At 37.9% G+C, this 27768-nt stretch overlaps 1 protein-coding gene across 1 annotated transcript; it reads left to right on the forward strand.

Annotated features, from left to right (window-relative positions):
• Positions 1 to 4511: 4511 nt before the first annotated feature.
• On the forward strand, positions 4512 to 27352 carry LOC122655510 (protein ROOT HAIR DEFECTIVE 3-like). Its single transcript, XM_043849701.1, has 23 exons — positions 4512 to 4688; positions 5604 to 5753; positions 6667 to 6733; positions 6834 to 6936; positions 7551 to 7621; positions 7736 to 7799; positions 7894 to 7959; positions 8080 to 8127; positions 8204 to 8266; positions 8382 to 8438; positions 8567 to 8725; positions 8818 to 8886; positions 8986 to 9077; positions 13384 to 13462; positions 20853 to 21018; positions 22242 to 22366; positions 22471 to 22733; positions 22815 to 22911; positions 22992 to 23153; positions 24746 to 24850; positions 26076 to 26170; positions 26253 to 26349; positions 26522 to 27352. Exons 1-23 carry the CDS (start codon positions 4685 to 4687, stop codon positions 26768 to 26770), a joined length of 2451 nt encoding a protein of 816 aa, XP_043705636.1. The 5' UTR covers positions 4512 to 4684; the 3' UTR covers positions 26771 to 27352.
• The last annotated feature ends 416 nt before the right edge of the window (positions 27353 to 27768 follow it).

A 27768-nucleotide genomic window follows, 5' to 3' on the forward strand; every position in this document is an offset into this window, starting at 1 on the left:
TCAATTTAGGAAAGTTCTACCCATCCAAGATTAGAAAGAGCAGAACACCAGTATTAGTCTATCATGCAGTGGTTTAATTTTTTGTTTTACAAAGTAGAAAAAGGAAGAACATCCCCGTAACATCATAAAGTGTAGTTTCTCTCTCACATTAATATTTGTATTATTTTCTCTCGCATACTTTGAATATGTGGGTCTCTCCCTTCAAAAAAACATCTTTCCCCACATTTTTTTTATTTGCGAAGAGAAAAATCTTGACTATTTCTTTTATCATCATTTTCAACAACAACAGACAACAAAGAATATCTATTAATGAAAAAAAATTTCATCGATGACCTTGGGGTATGTTTTTTTTTTCCCACCAAGGTTCAAAGCTAGTACTAATTAGGGTGGTAATCAGTTTAGTTCTGATTCGGTTCGAGGTATGAAAGATATAAACTATAATTGAACTATTTATTAAACGATTCCAATAACTTAAATTGGAACCAATTATTAAGTGATTCTGGCGAAACAGTTTTTATTGATTTCAATTTAACAATTTTGGGCTCAATGAGAACAAATCTATTTTTTGTTGGGTTTGAACTACAATATTTGGAAAATTATCGCCCCCAGTACTACTGGGGGTGCTGCGGCGTAGCACCGCCCCACCGTGCACACATGGGCGGTGCTGCACAGCACCCCCAGTAGTACTGGGGGCGATAAAGGTCCACAACATCTAAGCTTCTAAAAAAAAAAAAACTACAACTTCTAAGCTCAAATTGGGACTTAGAGTGCTTATGCAAAATGTCAGGAGTCAGGACTAATCGATTTTTTTAATTGATTGGCATACTGCCATACCGATTATAATTGGTTCTAATTGGTTCAAAACCAATAATTTATCCATGTAAAATTGAATCGAATCATTTAACGAACGTTATTAATTTTTAAAACTAAATCCAAATCTATTAATAAACGATTAATTGATTTTGATTTAAACAATTCGATTCAATTTCGATAAACAATTTGGATTAGTAAATTGGTTCCTTGGCCTTGGCTAGGAGGCTAGTAGTGCTTTCGAGTTAAGCCATGGCAGCAGATATTCACCACCATCTTTCCCAAGAAGGTTTGTTGACCAAACTCGGGTAGCCCCTCTTGTGCTTGTGCCCAAACTTATTTGAGATTAAATTGGAATATGGAGTGGTCCTTCCAATGCACAAGTGCGAGTATTAACTCTACTACGTTCACTTGAGTCAACCACAATTATATGAAACAACTAGGGATTGTGAAACAGATTTAGGCGAGGTTATCCAAGTTCATAAGTGGGTTTGGGTTCAGGTTCGGGTTCAGTCAATATTGGTGCCTATAAAAGATATTGAAATTCAAATATTTGACCATAAAAGATATGCTTCAAGTCTATACAATCATTGTATGAGTGGAATTAATCAATATTATTTACCAAAAAAAAAAAGAATTAATCAATATTATGAAAGCATATGCTTTGCATGGAAGTTTTAAAATGGATTTTGTTCAGCCAATGCTTGACTTTTAAATTGAGATTACATTGCTATGACCATAATTTGATCAATTAAAAAAAAGGCATGTATCACTTCAAATAAAAGAGAGAGAGAGACATAAATTGACCGTAAATGTAATGAAGACTTGAAAATGTATATACATTCTAGTAGCTAGATAGGAGAGGAAGACACAAAACTGTGATCAATCCTGGCCCAAGAAATGTACCCGATAACATTCGTTATGATCAGATGGTACCTGCAAGTGAGAATTCTCTTAAATTTTATAACAATTAGGCAAAGAATCTTCTATTATGTCTTAGAGTCATGCTCAATGAACTGGTTACATAGAGGTCTCACCAATAACTCGACAACAAAATCGCCTATTCAATCTTTCTAGTATAAGAGGTGGGGTATTTTGCATAATCAAGTTACTTAAGTTTTCATCTACCTCATGTCAATGTTACAGTGACCTTTTTTTTTTTGCGTAAATGATATTTTCCTTTTTTAACGCCTTGTAAATGGTAGCATGGTTACCCTTACACGAAGATTAACCCTATGTCTTATCGGTTTTAAACTCTACTTCTTTTTCCTTTTTATCTTTTTTTTGAGGGGGTTTTTGTAATGGTGAGGGGAACTATGTAACATATCACTATTTGGCACATGGCAAATAAGGCCATCATGTGGTAGATAGTGTAATGGAACTAGATCCTCTTCAGCATGCTGGCACACTAGAGAGGATCTAGGTCCATTTGGGCACAGGATGACCTTATGGAAAAACTACACTTTGCTCAAACTTAGTGAAATATTGTGCTTCACTATTTGTCATATTCAATATATAAGTGAGTTATTTATAGGAAAAAAAAAAAAAACATGTAGGTGAGTTACATGGTAAGTAGTGAAGTGTAATGCTACTACACGTAGTCTACCCCAAAAAAAAAAAAATGCTACTGTGTATAATGAAGCTTAGGAAGAATTTTTTTAAGGAAAAAGAATGCCACCTGATTGTGCAACGCATATCACCCCTACACCCAGACATAGAGATATGCAAAATGATTGTTGCATCCCTAGTCATTTTCATCTTTCCAGAGAAGTGTGGCGGTCATTACGTTTGCCCTTGTATTTGGGCGTAGAAACGGCGTGCACTGTAAAACTGGATGATGTTCTCTTTTATTTTATTTTATTTTATCATGGAGTAATACTTCTGCAAGTTTCCTACAGTCAAATTCTAGAAGTGTAGAACAGCTACATAAACATAAACATGGGCTGGTATAATGAGAAAGGAGGGTGGAGAGCGAAATTTATATTTATTGGTCATTATTATATGGACCCAGGTAGAGAGGCCCAAGGATGATGTCAAAATCCAAAGCTTTCGGCACCTTTGGGAGTTTGGGCTGTGGGTGGGCGCCTGGGCGGTCAGCCGGTCACCCACGCCATTTAAATGAAGTAAGCAGAAATAGAGTCGCAAAGCGGTTGGTGATAATCACGAGGACCACCAGCTTTCGTGGACTCCAATGTCCAAACCATAGGTTTCAATATACGATTTTGATATACTCAAATCTAACGGTAAGGATCTCGTATTACTCTCCAACGTGGCTGCACATTCGTCCAATCTGGATCTTTTAATTTCGAGTTCCAAGCCAACAACTCCCTTAAGTGATAGGCACATGGGCCCCACATGTTTAAATAAGTAATTTTGTTGTTATGATTATGTTTTTAAATTGTAATATTTAGAAAATGATCTCTATGTTGCTGGTATCATGCGTTTTAAGGATGTCAATTTAGGAACGGAACAAAGAATTGTCTTAAAAATTAAAATTGACCCATTAATATGTGGCATCGATCCATCTCATTATTAAATGAGACGTGATGAATTTAAGACCGGTTTACCAATGGGTCCAGAACCAAAACCTCAATTAGGAATTGATTGAAATCGAAATTGCTAGGACCTATTTAAGATGTATATTTAGTTACTTAAAGTTGATAAATACTTAATAATTATTAAATTTTGGATTTATTTGAATGTTTGTATGCTTAAGAATTGATGCTTGATTACTTGTATGATTAAGAATATATATTCAATTATTTTTAGATTGAAAAATTATTTGTACATTTTGGAATTTTGGATTTACTTGAGTGTTTTAGATTTTGATTGCCTAGTACTGTTAAGGAATCAGAACTAGACTGTTCTGATATTAAATGAATTTGAATCCTAATTTTGATTTGTTTAGTAAACGGATGATTACAAGATTGATCCACTTGGAATCAGAATTGCCAATTAATTGTCCCAAAATTTTTTTTTCCGATAAACATAAACAACCAAAAATCATTATGAAGAAAACATGTTTTCCCATTAAATTTTAATGTATATAACTATATGTATAAAAAATAAAAAAAACCTAATAATGGGTTGATGAGAACATATTAAGGCAACCCGATAAAAGACCGAACAAATCAGACCAAAATCGGCTACATCTAATTTTATCTTAACAGTTTGATTTTGATTTGACGTAAGACAAATTGAAATTGAACCGAATTAAATCAAACTAAACCAAATCAAATCAAACCGACTGATTGACACCCATACTGTGTGAGAGATTCTATTCGACACTGATAGGCCCTTTGTATATAATACGGTAAAGTGATGGGAAACCGTATAGAGAATAGAGAAGAGTAAAACGAAAACTTAAAAAGTTGATTTTAACAAAAGAAAAAGGACGAATAAATGAGAATTTTTTTTACTAAAAAGGTCGGTGGGACGGTTTGTGGGGCCTACCAGAGTCGGTGGGCAGGCACCGGGGAAGGAAAATGGGCGGGGTAGTGGTGGTGGCGGGGGGAGACGACACATTTTTGATCTCTCCCAGACTCTCTCAGGTTCTCATCAACCATTTTTTTTCTCTGAAAAACCGTATATTCATATGAAGCCAACGTATACTAAATACGTATTTCATCCAATTTCAAATACGTCTAACGTAATTATATGATTTTATTTCAAATTTTAGTAATATTTTTTAACAGGAGAAGCAGTCAAGCGGCCTTGGATACTTTTTTAAAAGTAGAGTGATGCGATGGCCATTTTGGATCATTCTTCTGTTCTCTCCTGAAACTCGATCCTTCGTATCTAGATTTTGGAGGTCCATCTGAGCTTCGATTTTCATCTTCCTTACTTTGGTCTAGGTAGTAGTCAAACTTATTCAATGGGTATGTTTCCAAAAACTTCTTTTTCTATATCAATCTGTTCTTCTGCTGCGAATTTGATCTGATTTTTTGTTATTCTAATTGGTATATCTTTTTTGCGGTAATCGGTTTTTGGGTGGTGGCTTTGTGATCCAAGGTTATTCAGTTCTTCGTACTTCGCATTTTTCTAATGGGTCTGCAGATTCTCCCCCACCCTAATTTCTTATTTTTGCTCTGATTGGGACTGGCAATGGAGATTCTGCTATTTAGTTGAGCTTAGTATTAACTTTCACCCAAAAAATTGGTTCTTTTGACCACTCCCAGAATACCCAGATGACAATTTCTTGAGGATTAATGGTTGTGAGCTGTGTCTGGAGACTCTTCTTACCGTTTGTGATAATGAGTAGTAGCTTGTGAACTTTAAGCTTTATATACTTTACTAGCTGTTATATGGATTGTGGAGGAAACATAAAGGAAACTGTACTGCATTTGTTTCTTTCTGGATAAAGTGTTTTCTTCAATGATAAGTGCAGTAGAGGACGAATACTTCGTATGAGTTTATTCGAATTGTTGCTTAACTATCTGGAGCACTTCGTGCAATTTTCATGATGCAATCAGTAATGGTTGGGAAGCATGTTTGACAAGGATTTGGAATTGGAAAATAAATTGGTTCTCATGAAACCAAACATTACTGATAATATAGTCCATCAGAGAGATCATAATGCTAAGAGCTTTTTAGTATAGTTGATTACCAGGTCTAGGATTTATGTGCTAGATGTAAACTCTCTCTCTTGAATTTCATATTGCAGAGCAAATGTGCCAACTGAGAGGTTCTTAAGCTCTTCAAGTTTAGCTGATATGTTATAAGCTTATGAAGTACAATTTCATTTGAAGCTATTATATAAGTTTATTCATTGGTTTGACTGTTCCATTTAGCAGGGATGGGTGATGGTTGTTGCGCAACCCACCTCATTGATGGAGATGGTACATTTAATGTCACTGGACTGGACAACTTCACAAAAGAGGTGAATCTTGGTGCTTGCGGACTCTCCTATGCTGTTGTATCTATCATGGGTCCACAAAGTAGTGGTATGTATTTGCTACTTGTTCTGAAATCCTTTTTTTCTTGGAATGAAGGACCGGAAAATGTTTTCTTTGAGCTTGCTTTTATGGTCATTCATTATCAAGGTTTTGAACCTAAACGTTTTCCCACCCAGAGCAAATAATTATTATTATAAATGAAAGCCGAAGACAAATCTTATATTGTCAAGCTGGGACTTGGTGGGGTTTTCAAATCCTTGAATGAAACCATCTTGAATTTGAGTTGGATTTTGAATTTCCAACGCAAAATAACACCAAGTTAGTAAAGCCAATGGGTACTGACCTACAACTTATTGTTTGCCTGGTCTTGTCTGAAACAAGTTGGATTGTATTATATTTTGGTACATTATGATTCTTATCCATGAGCATAACTAATCCTAGTAGAACTTAATATCTTTCTTGATCTATTTTGGAGCCGCCAATTTGCTAACTTGGTGAAGTTTACAGGTTTTGATGGCTTAGTTGTAGAGTCAAAACCCTCTCAGCTTACTAATGAATCAAACAACCGACCTCCTTGCCTACCCATCCAAATCCACCTCTGCAAGAGAGGGAGAAAAGAATAAGAATTAAAAAAATGCTATTCTGTTTATAGTTATCCTAAATTATCATGTACCACCAGTTCTTTTATCACATGTGCAGATTTTTGCATTCTAGCATATTGCCAAGAACGATTAATGCATTAACTGTTTGTTTATACATGTTATTGTTCCTGCTTTCTGTATTATAAGCATAGAAATAATGTAAACTATTGTGTACATTGAACGAGACGAGGTTAAAACATGCTGCTAGATGTTATTTGTGTTTTTCCCTTACTATTGTATCGCTATGTATATACTGTTCCATTAATTTAGTGGAGTAGGGTTATTCAAAATAATTCATCTATCCTCTATGATTTGGGCAGGGAAGAGCACACTTCTGAACCAGCTATTTCGCACCAACTTTAGAGAGATGGATGCTTTTAAGGGAAGGCAAGTGTGTTTTTTTTTTTAAAACTTTAAACTTCCACGTTTTGTCATATCCATGGTACTTGGTTAATGACTAGATGTTGAAAAAATGCATTCTTTCCAGGTCTCAAACAACCAAGGGTATTTGGATGGCAAGATGTGTTGACATTGAACCTTGCACGATTGTCATGGATTTGGAGGGCACTGATGGAAGAGAAAGAGGAGAGGTGCACTGCAAGCCCGTTTTATTTTACTGTGCATCATTGACATCATATGCCATTTTTTTTGATCACTTCTCGCTAGGGAATTATTTTGTTTTTAAAGCTTATTCCTTGCCCAAGACACTAAATATATGAAGAACCATTTTAACATTGAATGTTTTATTTAACGAACTCAAGTCTATTGAGTGCACATTTATCCACGATGAATTTCTTTTTGTTTTTTGTAAACTTGAAGTTTTTTCATTTTCTACCTGTTAAATTTGTGGTTTTGAAATACATTTAGGTGTGAAAATTCCAAGAACTGAATTCTTTTTGTTGGTGGCATTTGGTTTATGGGGGTGATTGGTTGTCCCTGGAATTTGTTGGTGCTGTTTTTCTTCTTTGCTTTCTAGTACTGTTAAGGGATAAAAGTTTGTAATTCTAGTTAATCTAAAGAACCTATTTGGCACATGATTTAGTTAAGATTCAATCTATTCTCTTACGTATCTGTTCAGGATCTGATGAAGGCATAAAACTAGTTTTTCTTTAATATGAGATAGATTATCTGGTTTCGAACTAAAGTTTGAAGATATGCATCTATACCTTTTGCTCCTTTTATAATGCTTTTGTATTATTTGCAGGATGATACTGCATTTGAGAAGCAAAGTGCCCTTTTTGCTCTTGCCGTTTCAGATATAGTACTCATAAATATGTAAGCCTGCTACTTTGACATCAGGAACACATCTTAAGTTTCCATTCATTGGATCATTTCTTCTTTAATTAGGGACATTTTGTTGTACACATGCTAAAATTATTCTCTTGTTAGGTGGTGTCATGATGTTGGCCGTGAGCAGGCTGCAAATAAGCCTCTTCTGAAGACCGTTTTTCAGGTAATTTTTTTCCTGGGATATATGCTGTACAGGAAAGTTTCCTATATGTCAGCAACTTTGGTTGTTATCTTTTCTGATGATATTTCTATACCAGGTCATGATGCGATTGTTCAGTCCACGTAAAACAACTTTGTTGTTTGTCATACGCGATAAAACAAGGGTCTGTTCCCAGCTTCTAACCCCTGTTTGGAGAGTCATAGCTTTTACGATGTTTTCTTGTTTTCCTTGATGGCTATTGATCAGTAATTATTTCTTCTTTACCCTTAATTTTGTTATGCAGACACCGCTGGAAAACTTGGAACCTATTCTGAGGGAAGATATTCAGAAGGTACTGAACCTAGTGATTAATTCTGCATCTATTGCTGTTAATGGATATGCTTGTTTACCTAATTCTTTCTGTGCAGATATGGGACTCTGTTCCTAAACCAGAAGCACACAAAGAAACCCCATTGAGTGAATTTTTCAATGTAAGATTTTCTGCTCTCCCATTTAATATTAACTGTATGTTCTTCATTCATTGGTCATTACTCATAAATGCTTACATGGTTGTCATTTCACGGATTATGATTGTTTAAACACCAGGTTGAAGTTGTGGCACTTTCTAGTTATGAAGAAAAGGAAGAGCAATTTAAAGAGCAGGTACATTAGCTATGGCATAATCTATGGTTTGTCAGAACTCAAAAAGGATTTCTATGTAGACCTTCAACCTGTAAATATTTTGGAGATGCACTGTTTCATATTTAGTTTTCTCTGTGTTGTTTATGAAGGTCGCTAGTTTAAGGCAGCGATTCTTTCATTCTATAGCTCCTGGGGGACTTGCTGGAGATCGACGGGGTGTAGTTCCTGCTTCAGGGTTTTCTTTCAGTGCACATCAGATTTGGAAAGTTATTAAGGAGAACAAGGACCTTGACCTTCCTGCTCACAAGGTGACCTGGCAAATAATCACTTTGTTGGATCCCTTCAGTAAAAGATGCAGATTGTCTCTAATATATATATTCCTTTTGTTCTCTGTTTGTAGGTTATGGTTGCAACTGTACGTTGTGAAGAAATTGCAAAAGAAAAGTTTGATTGGTTAACTGCAAATGAGGTATTTGATGTGCATCATCCAACATTCCGTTTTGATTTTTTTTTTTTCTAATATGCAAAATTGATGACCATGATTTCATTTTCTTTCAAACTATCACAGGAATGGTGTCAACTGGAAGAGGCTGTCCAGTCTGGACCAGTTCTAGGCTTTGGCAAGAAGCTCAGTGTAATACTCGACACTTGTTTATCAGAGTGAGTGCTCCTGATCTGTTGTCATACTGGAGTCAGTCGCCAGTGATCATAAATAATATATTTATTACTGCTTGTAATACATGATTTAGTTCAATTTCTCTCATGAGAAGAAACATTATTTGCCTTAACATGTAAAATTTCTTCTTGTAACACTTATCATTTGATTTTATGAGGTTACGTGGTTTTGGTTCAATTGTTTGCATATCCATTCTTTAACCATTAGCATGAGAAATTGATGGACTATAGAGGTTTTGTGTTTCTTGTGTGGGTTAGTCAGTTTCTTAAGTCGAACTCATTAACTTTCGAGTTTCTTCTCATGGTAAAATTTCACTTTAAAGTTAAGTTCTTTTGTTATAAGTAATTTTCTTATTTATTAGTAACTACTGGACTAGAACAGCTGTCTTACATTTCTGTTCCCTCTTACCATGTTCAAAATTGTTGAAGTGACACCTTTATGCTTGTTAGTTTCTTTTTCTCAATTCTTGATATTTTAATTCTTTTGTTTGGCCTTTCTGATGGTTACTTGCATCATATTCGGTAATTTCATGTTTGTATACAAAAGAGTTCACATAAGAGAACAATGGTAATAACTTTAATGCAGAAGGATTCCAAGATCCAGATCTTGTGTCTGGGATTGATTTTGACTAGTATAGGCTCAAATCTTGTGTATTAGGGGCAGGATAGTCTTCAAGTCAAGTTGGGGACAATATTGTAATTTTTCCTATTATTATATTAGTGTTTAAAAGTGGGCGATCCTTGGCGCAACGGTTAAGTTGTGCTATTGCAATCTGTTGGTTGCGGGTTTGAAACTTGGAAACAGCCTCTCCTATGAAGCAGGGGGTAAGGCTGCAGACATTTGTCCCTCCCTGACCCTGCAGTAACGGGAGCCTCGTGCACTGGGACGCTCTTTTATTAAATTAGTGTTTAAAGGTAGGTAATGGGGTATTGATTAGATATTGATAATGATTATTTTAAGTTTAAGATATTATATTATATTTCCTATACTGGTTCTGGGTTAGAGTTGTCTAAGTTGTTTGTTCTTAAGAGAGTTAGTAAGTTGTTTGTGTATTAGGTATATAGTCTCCTTATGTGTCTAGCTAGCTTGTCTAGAGTCCTCATTATATTAGTAATTTTATTTTTTTCTAATTATTTTCTAAATATATAACCACCCTAGTGGATGGAGTTTTGTTTATTTTTGGTAATTTCCTTGTGTCACTGAATTCTCTCTTCTCTTGGTTTGGTTAGAGATCTTCCTCTTTCTTGTCATTTTCTCGTCCTCCCTTAAAGTCAACACTTCTTCTTCTCCCCTTCTTAAGATCTTCCCACTCCCTAACTTTTCTCCTGTTTTCTTTCTCTCCCCTCCTCCTTTAATCAACATCTCCTACTTTTCTTAATGCAATATAGTAATTGAAGACTCAATACAGTACCAAAACAGAATATTTTTAGAGAATAAAAGTCCCGATTATGGAGAAGTAGCATAAGTCAAAATCAGGTGGTCAGATGGACTCAAAACTCGGGTCGAGTTCTGGGCTCAGGGTATAGTATACTTGCTGAAAATATCAACTCAATCCAAGGGTTGGATTGGAGTTATGAAGCAATCCTAGTGGTACTCTGAAAGGGGTATAACAGTAAATTCACAACTCAAATTAAAATTTAGAAAGCAGAAATGTAATGGCCAATCGAATCTGATCATAAGATATAAATATCAGCAATAATGAATCAACAGAAACAGTGGTTCGATTAGCAATTAGATATATGGTATTAAATCTGGAAAACAGGGGGCAGAATTGGGAGATTTAATTATCTCCAGGTCAGTAGGTCCGATGAAGATCAAACTATGGTTGAAGGTCTCCTTGAGGATGAAGAATAACTCCTCAAAAGTTGAGGGTGATCTGATGGCTAGATTTCCTCAACTGTCAATTCCAGATCAGAATATGAGTTGCAGAAAATAAGGTTTTACTTGTTCATCAATGGAAAAGGATGGAAGAAGGAGAAGAGCTAGGATGAGGAGGGCACTTGGGCTTCCCGCCACAAGGTGTTTGGATGGACCAAACTCAAAGGAAGAGCATACCACAATAGGCAAAGGAAGAGGAGGGCAATCGGGCTTCCCGCTGCAAGGTGTTTGGATGGATCAAACACCAACAGCCTTGATCAAACACAAAGGAAGAGCATACCACGATAGGCAACAAAGACAACTTTTCATTAATCAAAATTCGTGTACAGTGCTGGACCCCATTACAAACTTATATAGAAAACTCAAAAGCAGACTAAAACATTAAAAAGGAAAGACCTAAACATAGTTGTCAAGGCGACCCAAGGCGGTGGAGGGGTGCCTAAGCGCTTAGGCGATAAGGCGCTCGCCTAGGTGACCAAGGCGCCCAAGTGTTATTTTTTATTTCCCCTCTTTTCTAACATTATTTAGTATGCTACAATATATACCTTATATCATCAAAAATCAACATTAAGCCACATCAAGTCATAAAAAAATTAACATTTAGTCACATCAAGTCATCAAAAATCAACATAGAAATAGAAGACAGCAGAACTGAAGAAGCAAGCTATTGGAAGTTTGAAACAATCAAAACATACATTTGGTTTATATGTTCTTGGAATTGGTCATTTTTAGGTATACCTAGTCTCACAAATCACATTTGGTTTATACTAATATGATCTTATTAATAAGTAATTAACCTACTTTCGATTAGAGAAATGTTCTTGTTCTCTAAGAAATTTGATTGATCAAATGATTTTATTTTTACATGAGACTTTTTGTATTGGGTAGAGCACAAAACCAGCTTTCCAACAAATCCAAGATTGCTTAAATTTGATTTATATTGAAGGAGTTATGTTCTGGTCAAACCTTATTTGGTGTGCGCGAATGCTGTCAAAATTGCTCTGAATGAAAACATATTTTTGATATCAAAGCAAATGAATATTTTACCACGTTTTTATTTTAACAATGTTTTATCATATTACGATTTATGGAATTTTTAGATTTGAGAAAAACCCCAACATTAGAAAGTTGAAATTTTCACCTATTGCTAAAAATCCAGTTTTTTTGTTATTGAACTGGGGGGTTGACTTTTTATCATTTTGGAATTTTATTTTTTAACTATTTTTATTGGATTCAAATAGGGGGGTATTTGCTTATTTATGAATAATATCTTAAGTAGTAAAAACATTTACTTAAATGATAATTTTTGGCATAAATAAGTGTCAGAACCTAGTTCAATACCAATTAACCCAGTGCAAGGTGCCCTCTAATAAGGCGGCAGGCGGTAGCAGCCTAGGCACCTAGAAATCCTCCTAGACGCCTAGGCGGTGCCTTGGCGACGCCTTGACAACTATGGGCCTACCACAATCCTTAACTAATAAGGTAACATAAACTGATTAGGAAATTGAAATAATAAAGGAAACCAACTCTAAACAGGACTAGACTTGTAGAATCCTAATCCAGCTTAACTAAAACACTTAATAGAAATTAGAATAAAGAAAGAAAGACACTAACTTCGCTAATCCCGTATGCCTAGCCTCTACCCATATTATAGGCCCATTAAAATGAAAACGTATTTGACTCAAGGTCCAACACATATATAACCCAACCCAAGGCTTATTTCTAATAAAATAAGACCATTTAGGTGATTTAACTGCATCATTTCTTCTCTCATTGAGCCATTCTTCTAGAAAGATTTTTAAAAAATATTTTAAAAGATTCTTATGTCTTCTATAACCAGCGACCTTCCCATACTCATAAATCTTCTATCTGCCATTGATCACCCTTTTCTCTCTTATCCATTCCATCTCATTGACATCCATTATTTGGTTTTTTGATTTCTGATTTTTTTATCTTGAAATTTTAACCTGGCCATTAGATCTGAGATCAGATATGATCAAAATCTAGCCATCAGATCAGGATCTCTTCCTCCCATCTTGTAAGGAGCTCATCACTTGAATATTTATCTAAATCGATCTGCATCATACTTCACTGTATATCTTGTTGGAAAGACCAGATTGTACTTTCTGCGCATATTCCACATTTTTTATGAGGGATTCAATACGATGACAATGCTTGTACAGTCTTCGTATTCAATAAGTCTTTCTTTGCATTGCCTATAAAGAGAGTGGTATGTTACGGAACAATAGTGTCCAGTTTCTTAGCAAGAGAAAAATTTTACATGTGGTGTGGGATTTTACTCATTTATTGAATCTCTTTGTTGCGTTATGTGTTTTGTCTGCTTTCAGGGAAATTTCTCAATGGTATTTCTGTCACAAAATTTAGTTGTTGAGTTCATTCTTCTATTTGCAGGTATGATGGTGAAGCTACTTATTTTGAAGAAGGTGTCAGAACAGCAAAGCGGCAACAGCTAGAGGCAAAATTGTTGCAGGTATTACTTAAAAGCCTTCAACTCTTCTAGAATTAGAAATTCTGTAGCACTATTTCTGTTTTTGCTGGATAAGTAAGAACAGTGTTTCTTTTATGAGTCCCAAATGTTTTGAACGGTTCTTTTTACATGCTATTCTGAGAGTAGAGAATTATGATAATTGATTTATAAATGTTCAATTGGTGGCTGTAGAGTGTTTGGAGGTGCATCAATAATATGTCTTGTGTTAAACAAAATTTAGAATAATGTAGCATATAGAAATGAGATGCTCATTTGGACCCTAAAATAGATCATAATTGGTCTTAAGAACATTTGAGAACTTAACCTAAAAGATAGTTATTCTTACCACATTCAAAAAGAAAATACAAGGAAGATTAGGGCTAAAGTTAATACTTTTATGGAATAACCAAATAGAGGGGTTGTTTTAGCTAAGCTAAGCAAACGGTTTAGTTGGAGTGGATCCCTCTGACCAGTTGGTGTTTTGGTTTTACTAAAACGATTGATTCAGTATGGAGGTTGGAAGGTGCAGTTTGTGGGGCATAATTAGAGACTTTGAGAAAGGATGAATGGAATTTAGAATAGTTAAGAGGAACTAGGAGTAGGGTTTTGAGAAAACTTGGGGAAGAATAAAGAAGTGTTGAATAATGTAAACCAGAATACCGTGGGGGGTATTCTGGTCTTTTGGGGAGTTTATTTTATGTTTTAAGTCTGTTTTATTGCTGCCTAGCTAAGTCGGCTATGGCAGGGGTACTTTAGTCCTGTAATCTTATTGTTAAACATTATAAATAAAGGTGCCTGGGTGATCACATTCGATCATTCAAGCTTTCCCAATTCTGGTTCTGATATTCTAGTTCTGAACATGGTATCAGAGCTAGGGTTTTAAGCCCTTCTCGATTTCCAAAACCCTTCCCCCCTTCCATCGATTCCCCTCTTCTATCCCCTTCATCGATTTCTTCTCTCTCTTCTTCCTCTTTCTTTGGTCCCCTCAACCCTTCAAGGGCAGCACCCATGAGGTGATCCAACTATGGTTCGAGTGCTGCCCTCCATCCCACCTCAATTTTAAAACCTAATTTCAGATCGATAGCTGCTGCAATTTTCCATCTCTGCGATTCAGGACTGCTTCAACTCTTGTGAAAATTGATCTCATAACAGTTGGGAGATCGATTGTGTTTTTTTTGGAGCATCACTGCAGGCCTACAGACAGCATCTATCCTATCTGAATTTTCATTGATTGAAGACCTCAAAGCTGCAGTCTATTTCCCCTTCTTATTGATCTCAACTGTCAGGGTTTTAAAAACCCTGACACCTTATCGATTTGGTTCTTCTAGGCTGCTGTTTGGGAAGATTTTTGAGGGATTGTTCCCTGATTACATTGCTGCAATCGACCCTGTTTCTACACCAAATTACTGCTGTTTTTTGAAGATCTGTATTCTGTCCAATTCAAGATCGATTTCTGCAGAATTTTGGAAAAATCAGTTTTTTTTTTCTCCAGGATCGAAATCTGCCTTGCTGACTTATGGGTGACTCAGAGGTTACCTCGGCTGCTTCTGGAGGAGATCAGACCAGGAATGATTTCCTGCCCTATGATGCTGCCATCAAACTCGATGGTACCAATTATCTGATTCGGGCCAGATCATTATCCCTGACTGTGGCTGGCAGGGGACTCACTGGCCACCTTATTGGTACCACCAAACAACCCACTTAAGAAGGGGCTGCCCGCACCAAATGGGCTGCCAATGATGCAATGGTGATGTCTTTTGTTCTGAATTCCATGACCACTGACCTCTCTAGTCAGTACCTTCTCCTTGACACTGCTACTCAGATATGGACTGCTATCAAGGGTACTTATGGTTGTTCAGGGAGTGGTGCTCAGGTTTATGAGATCAGGAAGACTCTTCAAAACACTACTCAGAAGGAGATGACAGTCACTAAGTACTATGCTGCCTTCAAGTGCTTATGGCAGCAACTGGATCACTATGCTCGATTCCAGCCCACTACTGCTGCATATATTACTGCCTACCATACCTATGTAGATCAGTTTCGGGTATATGACTTTCTGGCTGGACTTAATGATGATTATGACCCTATTTGGGTACGGGTTCTTGGTCGGGTTCCTTTCCCTTCTTTGGAGGAAACCTTTTCATATGTACACAGTGAAGAGACAAGGAGGGCTGCTATGATGATTACTCCTAAGGTTGACAGGTCAGCTTTACAGACTACTGGTTCCATCACTACTGACACTTCTGCTGATAATGTTGCTGCTATTGCTACTACTAAAGAGCCTGTGAAGTGTGATCATTGCCACAAACCATATCACACTAAGGCTCAGTGTTGGAAACTTCATGGGAAGCCTGCTGATTTTGAGAGCAAACGTGGTCGTGCCAAATCTAAAAACAAGGCCAATCACACTGAAAGTGTAGCTCCAGCTCCCACTACTGACATCGGTTTCTCCCAGGATGAACTTCAAGCTCTCCGCCGTCTGTTGCACACATCTGCTGCCCCCACTACATCTGCTGCCAATTCAGGTTCCTTCTTTGCCCGTACAAGTATTTCCTTTGCTGATCATTGTGCATCAGTAGTTTCCACTTCTTGGATTATAGACTCTGGAGCTACTGATCACATTAAGGGTTCCTCCAGTCTTTTTAACACATACATTCCTGCTTCTAGTAAGGACAAAGTGAAAATTGCTGATGGATCCCTCTCCTCCATCTCTGTGAAAGGATCCATTGGCTGTTCCCCTTCTCTAACATTATCTTCTGTGTTACATATACCCAAGTTCACCACTAATCTTCTCTCCATTAGCAGTATCACCAAAGCTTTAAACTATAAAGTGACTTTCTTTCCTACTCATTGTGTTTTTCAGGAACTGGACTCGGGGAAGACGATTGGATTGGGTAAAGTACATGGCGGATTGTACCTGCTTGATGGAGATCCTGCATCTACACAGGCTATACCTTCTAGACTTTGTTCCCCAGCATCTTTCTCTTCTGAATTACACATATGACACTCTAGACTAGGACATCCACCTTTAGGTACCTTATCTACTTTATTTCCAGCATTAGGTAAATCTTGTAATAAAGAAGACTTTTTTTGTGAGCCTTGTGTCTTGGCCAAACAGACACGTTCAAATTATCCCATTTCTAATAAAAGATCATCTTCTTTATTTCATGTTGTTCATTCTGATGTGTGGGGTCCTAGTAGAAAAGTTTCACTTTCGGGTCATCGGTGGTATGTCACCTTTATTGATTGCCATTCTAGGTTTACTTGGGTCTATCTTATGCGCAATAAAAGTGAGGATTTCTCATGTTTTCAGCACTTTCACCAGCTGGTTAAAACTCAATTTCAGTCCACTATTCAAATTTTAAGGAGTGATAATGGGCGAGAGTATATGGAAGGTCAGTTCCAAAAATACCTGGCTGCCCATGGGATCCTCCATCAGAGTAGCTGTGTTGATACTCCAGCCCAAAATGGTGTGGCTGAGAGGAAGAACCGCCACCTCTTAGAGGTAGCTCGTGCCCTTTTGTTTGCCCGAAATGTCCCTTCTATTTATTGGGGGGATGCTGTCCTCACTGCCGCCTATTTAATTAATAGGCTGCCCAGTAGGGTCCTTACCTTTCGACCCGCTGTTGAGCTATTACTTGGCTCTTCCTCCTTTGTTGTTCCACCTAAAGTGTTTGGCTGTGTTTGCTATGCCAGGGATACCAGGTCCCCGGGCAAACTTGATCCTCGTAGTCTTCGGTGCATTTTCTTAGGGTACTCAGCTACCCAGAAGGGGTATATGTGCTATCACCCTCCATCCCGCCGGACTTTTGTCAGCATGGATGTCGTGTTTCATGAGCATGTCTCCTGCTATATGTCCCCACCTCTTCAGGGGGAGAGTGTTAGCGAAGATGTGTTGACTGTAGACTCTCCACCTCCTCTCCAGCCTGTTTATCTTGAGTCTGTTCAGCCTACTCCTCCCCCCGAGTCATGGGGAGAGGTTCATGTACAAGGGGAGCAGCCCACTCCTGTACAGGGGGAGCAGCCCACTCTAGCCCAGACTCTTGTCCAGCCCACTCCAGCCCAGACTCCTGTCCAGAGGACCATCAGTGAATTTCAGAGGAAGATTGATGCTAGCAATATAAAGACCTATGGAAGGAAACATAAGCAGGTTCAATCAACCGTTGCTCCTGTACCCATCCAATTGCCAAACCTGGATCCAGAACCTGCCTCTCCACCCGGTAATTTTTCTTCTCTTGAGTTGCCTATTGCCCTTCGCAAAGGTGTCAGGACTTGCACTCAGCATCCTTTATCTCATGTTGTTTCTTATGACTCCCTTTCCCCATCATTTCGTGCTTTTATTTCTTCCCTTTCTTCTGTTCGTGTTCATAATAATTGGCAGGAAGCTCTATCAGATGGAAAGTGGAAGGCAGCCATGATGGAAGAAATGGAGGCTTTGAAGAAAAATAACACATGGGAGCTTGTGGTTCTTCTACCTGGGAAGAAAACCGTTGGATGTAAGTGGGTGTTTGTGGTGAAACAGAAGGTGGATGGCACCGTGGATAGATATAAGGCACGACTCGTGGCCAAGGGTTTTACTCAGACATACGGCATTGATTACCAGGAGACCTTTGCACCTGTTGCAAAGTTGAATAGAGTTCGGGTATTGTTGTCATGTGCAGTTAACCTTGGTTGGGATTTGCAACAGCTAGATGTTAAAAATGCTTTCCTAAATGGGGCACTGGAGGAAGAGGTATACATGGACATTCCACCTGGTTTTTCTTGTGACAGAAATAAAGGAAAAGTGTGCAGGCTGAAGCGTGCATTGTATGGGCTGAAACAGTCACCTCGGGCTTGGTTTGGTCGATTCCACAGAGCAATGATTTCTGTGGGCTATAAGCAGAGTAATGCTGATCACACACTCTTTATTAAGAGGGTTGGTGAAAAACTCACTGTTCTTATAGTCTACGTTGATGACATAGTGGTTACTGGCAATGATGGTGATGAGATCAGACAGTTGAAGACCTTCTTTGGCCAGGAATTTGAGATTAAAGATCTAGGTAAATTAAGACACTTTCTTGGGATTGAAGTGGCCAGATCTTCAAAAGGCATATTTCTCTCCCAAAGAAAGTATGTCCTAGACTTGTTGGCTGAAACAAGTTTGCTAGGCTGCCACCCTTTGGATACTCCGATGGATCCTACTGTTCGGCTCAAGGAAAATGATGGTGAGCCTGTTGATAAAGGCTGGTACTAAAGACTTGTAGGGAAGTTGATCTACCTTTCACACGCTCGTCCAGACATTGCTGTTGTTGTGAGTGCAGTGAATCAATTTATGCATTATCCCTACACTTCTCATATGGAGGCTGTTCCTCGTATTCTACACTATTTGAAGTCGGCTCCTGGAAAAGGCATCTTTTTGTCTTCACATGGTCACCTACGGATAGAAACATACACCGATGCTGATTGGGCTGGTTCTGTAGATCGGAAGTCTATTTCTGGGTATTGCTCCTTTGTAGGTGGAAATCTTGTCACCTGGCGTAGCAAGAAACAAAATGTAGTTGCTCGTTCTAGTGCCGAAGCTGAATTTCGAGCTATGGCACAAGGAATTTGTGAGTTACTTTGGCTTAAAGGGCTGCTACAAGATCTGGGTATTCCTATTCGCCTTCCTATGATGTTGTACTGTGATAACAAGGCTGCAATCAGCATAGCACACAACCCGGTACAGCATGATCGTACCAAGCATGTTGAGGTGGATAGGCATTTTATCAAGGAGAAATTAGAAGATGGGCGGATTTGTATTCCCTTTGTGACTTCTTCGGATCAGCTTGCTGATATCTTCACCAAGGGACTACCTGGAAAGTTATTTCATCCTAATCTAGTCAAGTTGGGCATGATCGACATCTTTGCTCCAACTTGAGGGGGAGTATTGAATAATGTAAACCAGAATACCGTGGGGGATATTCTGGTCTTTTGGGGAGTTTATTTTATGTTTGAAGTCTGTTTTATTACTGCCTAGCTAAGTCGGCTATGGCAGGGGTATTTTAGTCTTGTAATCTTATTGTTAAACATTATAAATAAAGGTGCCTGGGTGATCACATTCGATCATTCAAGCTTTCCCAATTCTGGTTCTGAACGTTAGACTAAGTAGAAGAAAATAATGAGTTTGCTGGTACATAATTGGTTTAACATATATATGAAGAACATTTGTTGAGTTGATGCATAACTAGTACATTATATGAGGCCTTCAAATGTACATTTTTAATAAATAGAAATCAAATATATTATTTTTAGCAAAAAATGCATTGGAATAGAACAATAACCAAAACCAAGATGTACAATATGCTTGATTCCCAGCATAAAGGCCTAGACCCAATTACAATTGAAGGCAAAGGAATGAGGTCTAACAAACAAGCTAACCTTGAATAATAGGGAATTTCCAAAAACCATATATGTAATCCCTCAAGGACCCATTTTTAACAAGTGCATCTGTTAGTTGATTTCTAGGTCCATATCTTCGTTAGGATGAGATGATTATTTAGGAGATCAAAGCTGAAGCTTCCTCTCATGATTGTGGAGGGGGGGGGGGGGGGCGCTCCATGATGGCTGGAATGGTGACCAATGAAATCCAGCCAGTAAATGTAGCAGAGTTCCTTTTGCTTCTATATGAGTTATTTGAAGAGAGGGAGCACATTAGCCAAAAAACAAGAGCTTTTATCTCCGCTGTAACTGACTCTGCCCCCCTCCCCGTAATTGGGCCACAAAAACATGGGTCACATTTCATTCCCCATATCCAAAGGCATTTTGAATACCTTCAGGCCCTCAGTTTCCCAGACTGTATATCCCGAACATACTTCTGTTGGCATGGGCATTAAGGGGGATCCAAAGTGTTGCAGTTAAGTGATATGGTGTGATGAAGTGATTATCTTTCTCAAGTCTCTGATGCTAGAATCAATAGAGAACCCTCAAAAGCTTCCACCATGGAGTTATGGAATGTGGACCATTTATCACTTCGTTTAGAATGACCAAATGTAATCTCTGGAGGCTGGAAGTTCATAAATTTCACATGTTGAACTAATACAGAAATTCATATATATTGGAGAATGTTGGTAAATAACTGATCTCTGGATATCCAATCAAAACTCTGGTTTATGTAGAAGGTACATTTACTTGGTTGATTCTAACTTTTACTATAATATGAAATCCTCTTTTCATGCTTTATTCAACTTTATTACAATTGAAGCTTGTACTCATGAGTTATGGTTTGCCTAATTCAAGAATAAGTGTCATCTTATTCATGACCCCTCCCCTCCCCCGCCCCCCCTCAAAAAAAAAAAAAAAAAAGAAGAAGAAAAAGATAAGGAAAACAGTCACTCGTATTCTTTTCTCATTGCTGCTATTCTGCTGAATTTTTTAGCTAGTCCAACCTGCCTATCAATCGATGCTGGGTCACATACGGGCTGGAACACTGGATAATTTTAAGGAAGCATTTGAGAAGGCTTTGAATGGAGGGGAAGGATTTGCTCTTGCTGCAAGTCACTGTATCCAATCTTCTATGACTTCATTTGATGAACAGCTCGCAGGTATGGCTAGAAACTTTCTTGCTGTCATTCTGTTTGTAATCTTGTTTCTCTGCAGGTATGCATGTTGTAGCTTCATGGTTTCCTTGCGGTGTTTTTGTCTGTTATTCTTTTCTGCTGTAGGCTGTAGTTTCCTCCTTGAGGTCTTAACTTAGAGCTTAGTCATCCACTAGATCAAATATATACTGTAAAATCCAGGACACCTTCCCATCATGTTGTTCTTGTTTTATTTATATCATTTTGACCCACAACCCTGGAGTGTTCCTGGAATGAAGTAAAGATATATACTATATGGGAAAAGGCTGGGCACACTGCTGGTGTACCGTAAGCTAGTGCCCACTGTGTCTATCTCTCTTTTCCCCCTTTGAAATGACTCCCTACCCCTTTGTATGATACCCCATCCCGTGCCCCCATTGGTGCCACCCGCTAGTTTACCACGTACGGGTGGTGTGCCTATCCCTCTTCCATACTATATTAACATATCTAATAGTTCCTTTGCTTATTTTGTTTTCTCTCTATGCCCTTCTGCTTTATCATTGTAGTTTTGTAACACAGTTTAGTGATCAGTGGTAAATAAAATTACTGTAATTCGAGATGAAAAACTCTGTGTTTGATGCTGATGGGAGAGCATAAACATTGTTCAAGTGAACTAAACCTTCTTCTGCTGGCAACATAGTCCCTGCCACGTTTTCAATTCTTTCTCTCTTATAAATTAGTTTTCTTATCTGAATTAAACCAGTTACCTCAAATATGTTAATTATACCACCCTTTAAAAAAAAAAAGGTGGGTGGATGGTAAGAAGGGACCAAAGATGATGAAAAAGTAGAATCAATATTTTCATGTTGGCCTCATTGTTAGGGATTGGAGAATTATAATATGAATGGTTGTTAATCAATTGATTTCATTAAAAGGAAAAAGAAGAAGAAATTCCGCATAATAGTAAAAAGGAGTAAATCAATATTAGAAATGAAAGCATAGAGATTCTACATGGCTAATGTTATACTGTGGAACTATTTAGATATTTTCATATTAAGTTTGATTTAGGTATTTGCACATTAGGTTTGATTCTTAAATTTAAATTCTCCTTACCATGCAATTGGCAAAACATTTCAGGAAAAGTGACGGTGCATTTTGGTTTTATATTTTTGTTCTAGTTTAGTAAAAGCACTCTTTTTTTTGGATTGCATTGCAGATTTATATATAATGATGTTTTATTAACTTTCCAGATGCTGCCATTGAACAAGCAAACTGGGACTCATCGAGAGTTCGAGATAAGCTTCGGCGTGATATAGATGCACATGTTGCCTCAGTCCGTGCTGCCAAACTGGCTGAAATTACTGCTTTATATGAGGTATGAGAAAATTGGTTGCATCCTTAGATCATTCTAGAATCCTCTCTCTCTCTCTCTCTCTCTTTCCTATTGATTGTAATTAAAGGTGTACAATTTTCTGGCAGAGTAAACTGAATGTGGCACTATCGGAACCTGTGGAAGTTCTTCTAGATGCGGCTAATGATGAAACATGGAAATCAATAAGAAAACTTCTCCAACGTGAGATGGAATCAGCTGTCTCTGGGCTCTCTAGTGCTCTTTCTGGCTTTGACATTGATCAAGAAACCGTGGATAAAATGCTTGCAAGCATAAAGGACCATGCAAGAACTGTGGTTGAAACAAAGGCAAGAGAAGAAGCTGGAAGGGTCCTGATCCGCATGAAAGATAGGTAGAAACTCTTTGCAGTGTTTATGGACCAAGCTGCTTTTGATTTTATCCAATGTGAATGACCATGGAAAAATGTTTACAGGTTTTCAACATTGTTTAGCCATGATTCTGATTCAATGCCAAGGGTTTGGACGGGGAAGGAAGACATTCGAGCAATCACAAAAACTGCTCGTTCTGCGGTACGTTATGAGTTTGAGTTGTTTTCTATTTTCTGTTGGCATTTGTATTTCTGAATGGTTATCTCTTTACTTCTTTTCAGTCCTTGAAGTTGCTTTCTGTTATGGCTGTGATCGGTTTGGATGAAGATACTGATACTATTGCGAATACTCTTTCACTTGCTCTGATGGATACTGCAAACAGTGGGGTGACAAACAGGAGCATCAATGCCTTTGACCCACTGGCCTCAAGCACTTGGGAAAAGGTAATCATTTGTACGTGTTGGTAGTAGTTCTGTTTTATCATTTATTGTTAAATATTCAATGTATGGGAATTGAGAGACTAGAAAGACAAGAGTTTTGAAGAAAGAACAAATAAAAAAAATATTGATGTCTGGTTTTTTGTGCTTGTGGCTCTCTAGAATGGCACGCCTAAGTTCTTGATGCCATTGAAGCAAATTGGATGCCTTTCCTCCTCTTCTCATTCAGTCTCTGTCCTCCATCTTCTGGAAAAATCGTCAAAACCTCCTTCAATTCGAAACCTCAAACTCCCTGCAACTTAAACCTGAAACCTCAAATCTTAAAAATTCCATGAAACCCTACCCCGTTGTGACTAGAGATGAAAACCCACTGAGTAGCTGTTAGAAATTGCAGAGATAGGGAAAGATGCTGGAGATGCTGAGAGTATGTCAGAATCACTGAAGTTGGAGAGAAAGACAGAGAGCATCAGAGGGACAGACAGATTGCTACACTGGCAGATAATCGCTGGTCAAGCTGTCCAATCTAAACCTGCCTGTCAAGAGATAATCTAGACCATAGTTGAAGGTGTCGCCTACCCTAGCGGTAAAGACCTTGGATTGTTTTGGCCAGGTCTTGGGATCGACTCCTGCCTTCATCCTCCGCCTCCTAAACCTTCAACCACACACTTCTTAAAAAAATGTGCAAATAATTTGGGAAATATTTGGTTTGGCAAAAAATTCAGACCTAATCCAATTGGTTTCAAAATTCAGAATATTTTTTTTCCAAATTTCTGAGAGTCCGTGATTGTTCGCTAATTTGGTATGAAAATTTGAACTCCAAAAATTCAATCTTTAAGAATAATTAGAGAATAAGCAAGTTCGCGTCTGAGATTGGTCACGTTATGCAAAAAAATGCTGAATCTTAGGACTGTCTTTGGTCCACCTTGTAAGGGCTTGTACTGGGTTACGTCCCTTTTAGTTTTATTTATTTATAAATCATAAAATAATGGGTATGTGAGCAATTCTAAAATGGTATTATGTCCATAATTGCATATACACTCCACAATTGTACTTAAACCATTCATGTTACCTTGTAGTTAAGATATACTAGATTGGGTAAAGGGACTAATAGATGAAGTGAGAGTGAAAAAGGGAAAGAGTGTCTTTGTATGGTTAAGTAACTTTGCCTGAGAGAACTATAAGTACAATTATAGATGTTTCAAACAGTATCCCTCACGTTATGCAACTAATAAACTTCCTAAGTTGAGACGTCCATAAAAAAAAAGAGAGCATCCCAGTGCACAAGGCTCCTTCTACTGCAGGGTCTGGGAGGGGCAAATGCACACAGCCCTACAACCTGCTTCGCAGGAGAAGCTGTTTCCAAGTTTTGAACCCGCAACTAATAGGTTGCAATAGCGCGACTTGCGCCAAGGCTCGCCCACTATGTTGAGATGTCTATATTTATACCAACTACCGCATTGGAAGACTTCATGGTTATTCCCTTGTATCTTTCTTTTGGTAGTAAACAAAATGGATCATTTGCTATCTGAGATATCCTGTCAGGAGCTTAATGATTTTTTTTAATACACTAAATAGTTGTGCTTTATTCTTAATCTCAGGTTCCTTCATCAAAAACTTTGATTACACCTGTCCAATGTAAATCTTTGTGGAGGCAATTCAAGGTAGAGACCGAATACAGTGTCACTCAGGCCATTGCTGCTCAGGTATGTTGTAGTAAATGTTATGATTTGATCAAATTTTTTTTTTTGCATGTACTTGATCTTTTCTCATAACTTGAAATGGCAACATGGGCAAGACTGCCTTCGTCAATGTGGTTATTTCTTTTTGTGTTATGAGCTCTCATTCTAGGATGGCGTTAAATAGTGGTCTTTGGTTTTCACAAGATCGTCTTTAAATAGAGATGGCAATGGTTTAGTTGAAAAACTGAGTGGGTTACCCATCCCCTCTTCTTTTCCCTCTTCTCCTGATAAGAAGTACACCTGAAAATTGCCAACCAAAATCCAGCCCCAATGTTGCACTTGGTTAATAATCTCATCCATACCAAGTAAAACTGCGTATATCAGGAGCTTGAGTCAGTAAATGACACCTATACCTAGAACTGGCAGTTCTAATTGTAATTTTCTGGTGTGAGATGGAATGACCATAGAGTACCTATCTGTTTGAAATTTTTATTGTGATGCAAGATGCAAATTATCCTGTTGGCTGCGTGTCAGTATACGGAGAAATATGATAGGCATGTTGTGAAGTATTTACATTTTCATTGGCAGGTTGTGTCAAGAACCAAGGCCTCCATTCTAAAGTTGGCAGTTCAATAATTTTCTCTTTCCCCATAAAGAAAAATGCTTCTCTCTTTTGTGATATGATGACATACATGACTTCTCTATTCAAAATTTCTATTTTTTGGTGCAAAATGCTGTTGAAGTAGAGCATTCTATGTGACACCTTCAGCACTTCTAAATGATAAAGTGCGAGTCGCATAATGGAATGAATTTCCAATGCAGAACAGAGTTCTGCTGGATTTTATGTGGATAAAACAAAATTGATCTAGTTTCTGCATTGAGGCTGCCAAAGTTTGTACCACCTTTAACATTCAAGAATTTTCTAGAAATTATCTTCTTCTTGTTGACTGTTCAGCTCAGAGCTTGCTTCTGTACCTTTTTTGCTTCCATCTCTTTAATTGGTAGAGAAAAATAAAATATAGGCAAGTGTCTTCTTGTATTTAAGTATTGATTTTGTCGTGTTGTTCGGTGCTAGTTTTTTCTGTAGATGTCTGTGGCAATGTATTGCTGAACATAGTGGTTGATCTTGTTTTAGTGTTAGTAATTAGATAAACTTCCTATCTTCTGTGATTTTGGCAAAATCTTTATTTGTCAAGAGTTTTTGATTCGTTTTGTCCCTCCTCCTCACCCCCTCCGTTGAACTTTTCAGGAAGCCAGCAAGCGTAATAGTAACTTCTTGCCTCCTCCATGGGCAATTGTGGCATTGATTGTCCTTGGCTTCAATGAATTTATGACACTTTTAAGGTAGTTGACTTTCTGGTTATGTCAAAGCTTTCTAATCATACTTAATTGTACATTCAACTCATGTTGGCTCAATTGTTTGCAGAAATCCTTTATACATTGGTATTATTTTTATTGCTTATCTACTATTCAAAGCGCTGTGGGTCCAGCTAGACATCTCGGGTGAATTCCGCCATGGTGCTGTGAGTTTCCTAAAAGCTATGTTGAAAGTGTGACCTTGTTTTGGCACAATGTTTGATGTTTAATCAACACTATATTTTAACTAAAAAGTGAATGGGATTATCACCCCGAGGGGAAAGAAAAGCTTAAAAAATGATGCTGATGACCTTACCCTCGAGTGTTTTCTTTGTGCAGCTTCCAGGCCTTCTGTCATTATCTACCAAGTTTCTTCCTACTGTGATGAACCTTCTCAAAAAGCTAGCAGAGGAAGGCCAAAAGCCTGCATCTGCTGATGGTCCGAGAAATCCTGCAGTAGAATCAAGGAGTTCAGGGAATGGGACACATGTTCATAGCAACGTGACGTCAAGTGCATCATCTAATATAACATCTTTGGAGAATGAAGATGATTACTCAAGTTCTTTACAAGAAGACAAGGTGAAGTAAATTAATCATCTTGTAAGTTATTGTTGTTGGTTGAGCCCATGCAAAAGCAGCTCTCCCTCATTAGAAGTGCTACCATTTTGCTCATTCCGTGGTGGGAGCAGAAGTAGCGATAGTCAATCACTCCAAAGTGATCTGCACTTGTCATCGTGTTGGAGAGAAGATTTTGATTTTGATTTTGATTTAATTTAGAGGCTTCAGACTGGGGGACATGTGTTTTGATTAAGAAATACCCCCAATTAGTGTTCCTATAATTTGGTTTATTGCTGATTTCTGGTTAGCGGTTCCCTGGTTGCACCACGGGTTTCTATTGAACCTACTGTTTTGACATGTCCGCAGCTTGTGGAAATAATAAGTCAGAGGGCAGGATATTGGTGAGGGCATGTGACCCTGACCATCTTTTGGATCATTGCACATTGGATGTATTTTTCCCATTTCGTTTTTGACAGGGAAGGAAAAAAAACAGAGGGAAAGCGAAGGGGATTGTGTTAGAAGAGCGAAGGTCCAGATGTGTGGTATTGGGTTGGCATCGTGTGAACTTTTCCAGGCTTTCAGAAGATTCTAAGGGTGAAATGTCGTTACATATTCAGGGGACTTATTTGATACTCTTGGTAAAATTAGAGTTATAAATAGGTTGTATGTATTGGGTTGTGAATGATATAATGCCTTCAATGATAGAAAACGAGATAGACTCTCACAGTGATCATGGTGACACCAAACTGGTGTTGAAACCTTGCATACCAGTGGAATGGAATTGCTCAGGATCGGCTGCAGTTCTCAACTTTCAGAAAACACAGAGCACCAATCTTAAGTGAAAGGGTTTCCATTTATGGGGGAATGGGAAATCAATTATTGAAGGATTTTGAAGACTACTGACCTAAGAATTTTGGAAAAGAATTTAGAGGGCAATGGTGAGTTATAGATTAGACTGTTAAATTCCAATCTTTATATTTTCAAACCACTAATTAAAATTTGGGTGCATGTTCTCTGTTTGGGAGCGC

This window comes from Telopea speciosissima, chromosome 3 (genome assembly GCF_018873765.1).
Source record: "Telopea speciosissima isolate NSW1024214 ecotype Mountain lineage chromosome 3, Tspe_v1, whole genome shotgun sequence".
Classification (NCBI taxonomy): Eukaryota; Viridiplantae; Streptophyta; class Magnoliopsida; order Proteales; family Proteaceae; genus Telopea; species Telopea speciosissima.

Coding starts and splice junctions, on each gene's coding strand:
- LOC122655510 (XM_043849701.1), top strand. Junction 8,726..8,817: donor TTGACCTTCCTGCTCACAAG/GTGACCTGGCAA, acceptor CTCTGTTTGTAG/GTTATGGTTGCAACTGTACG. Junction 22,734..22,814: donor CTGATCCGCATGAAAGATAG/GTAGAAACTCTT, acceptor AAATGTTTACAG/GTTTTCAACATTGTTTAGCC.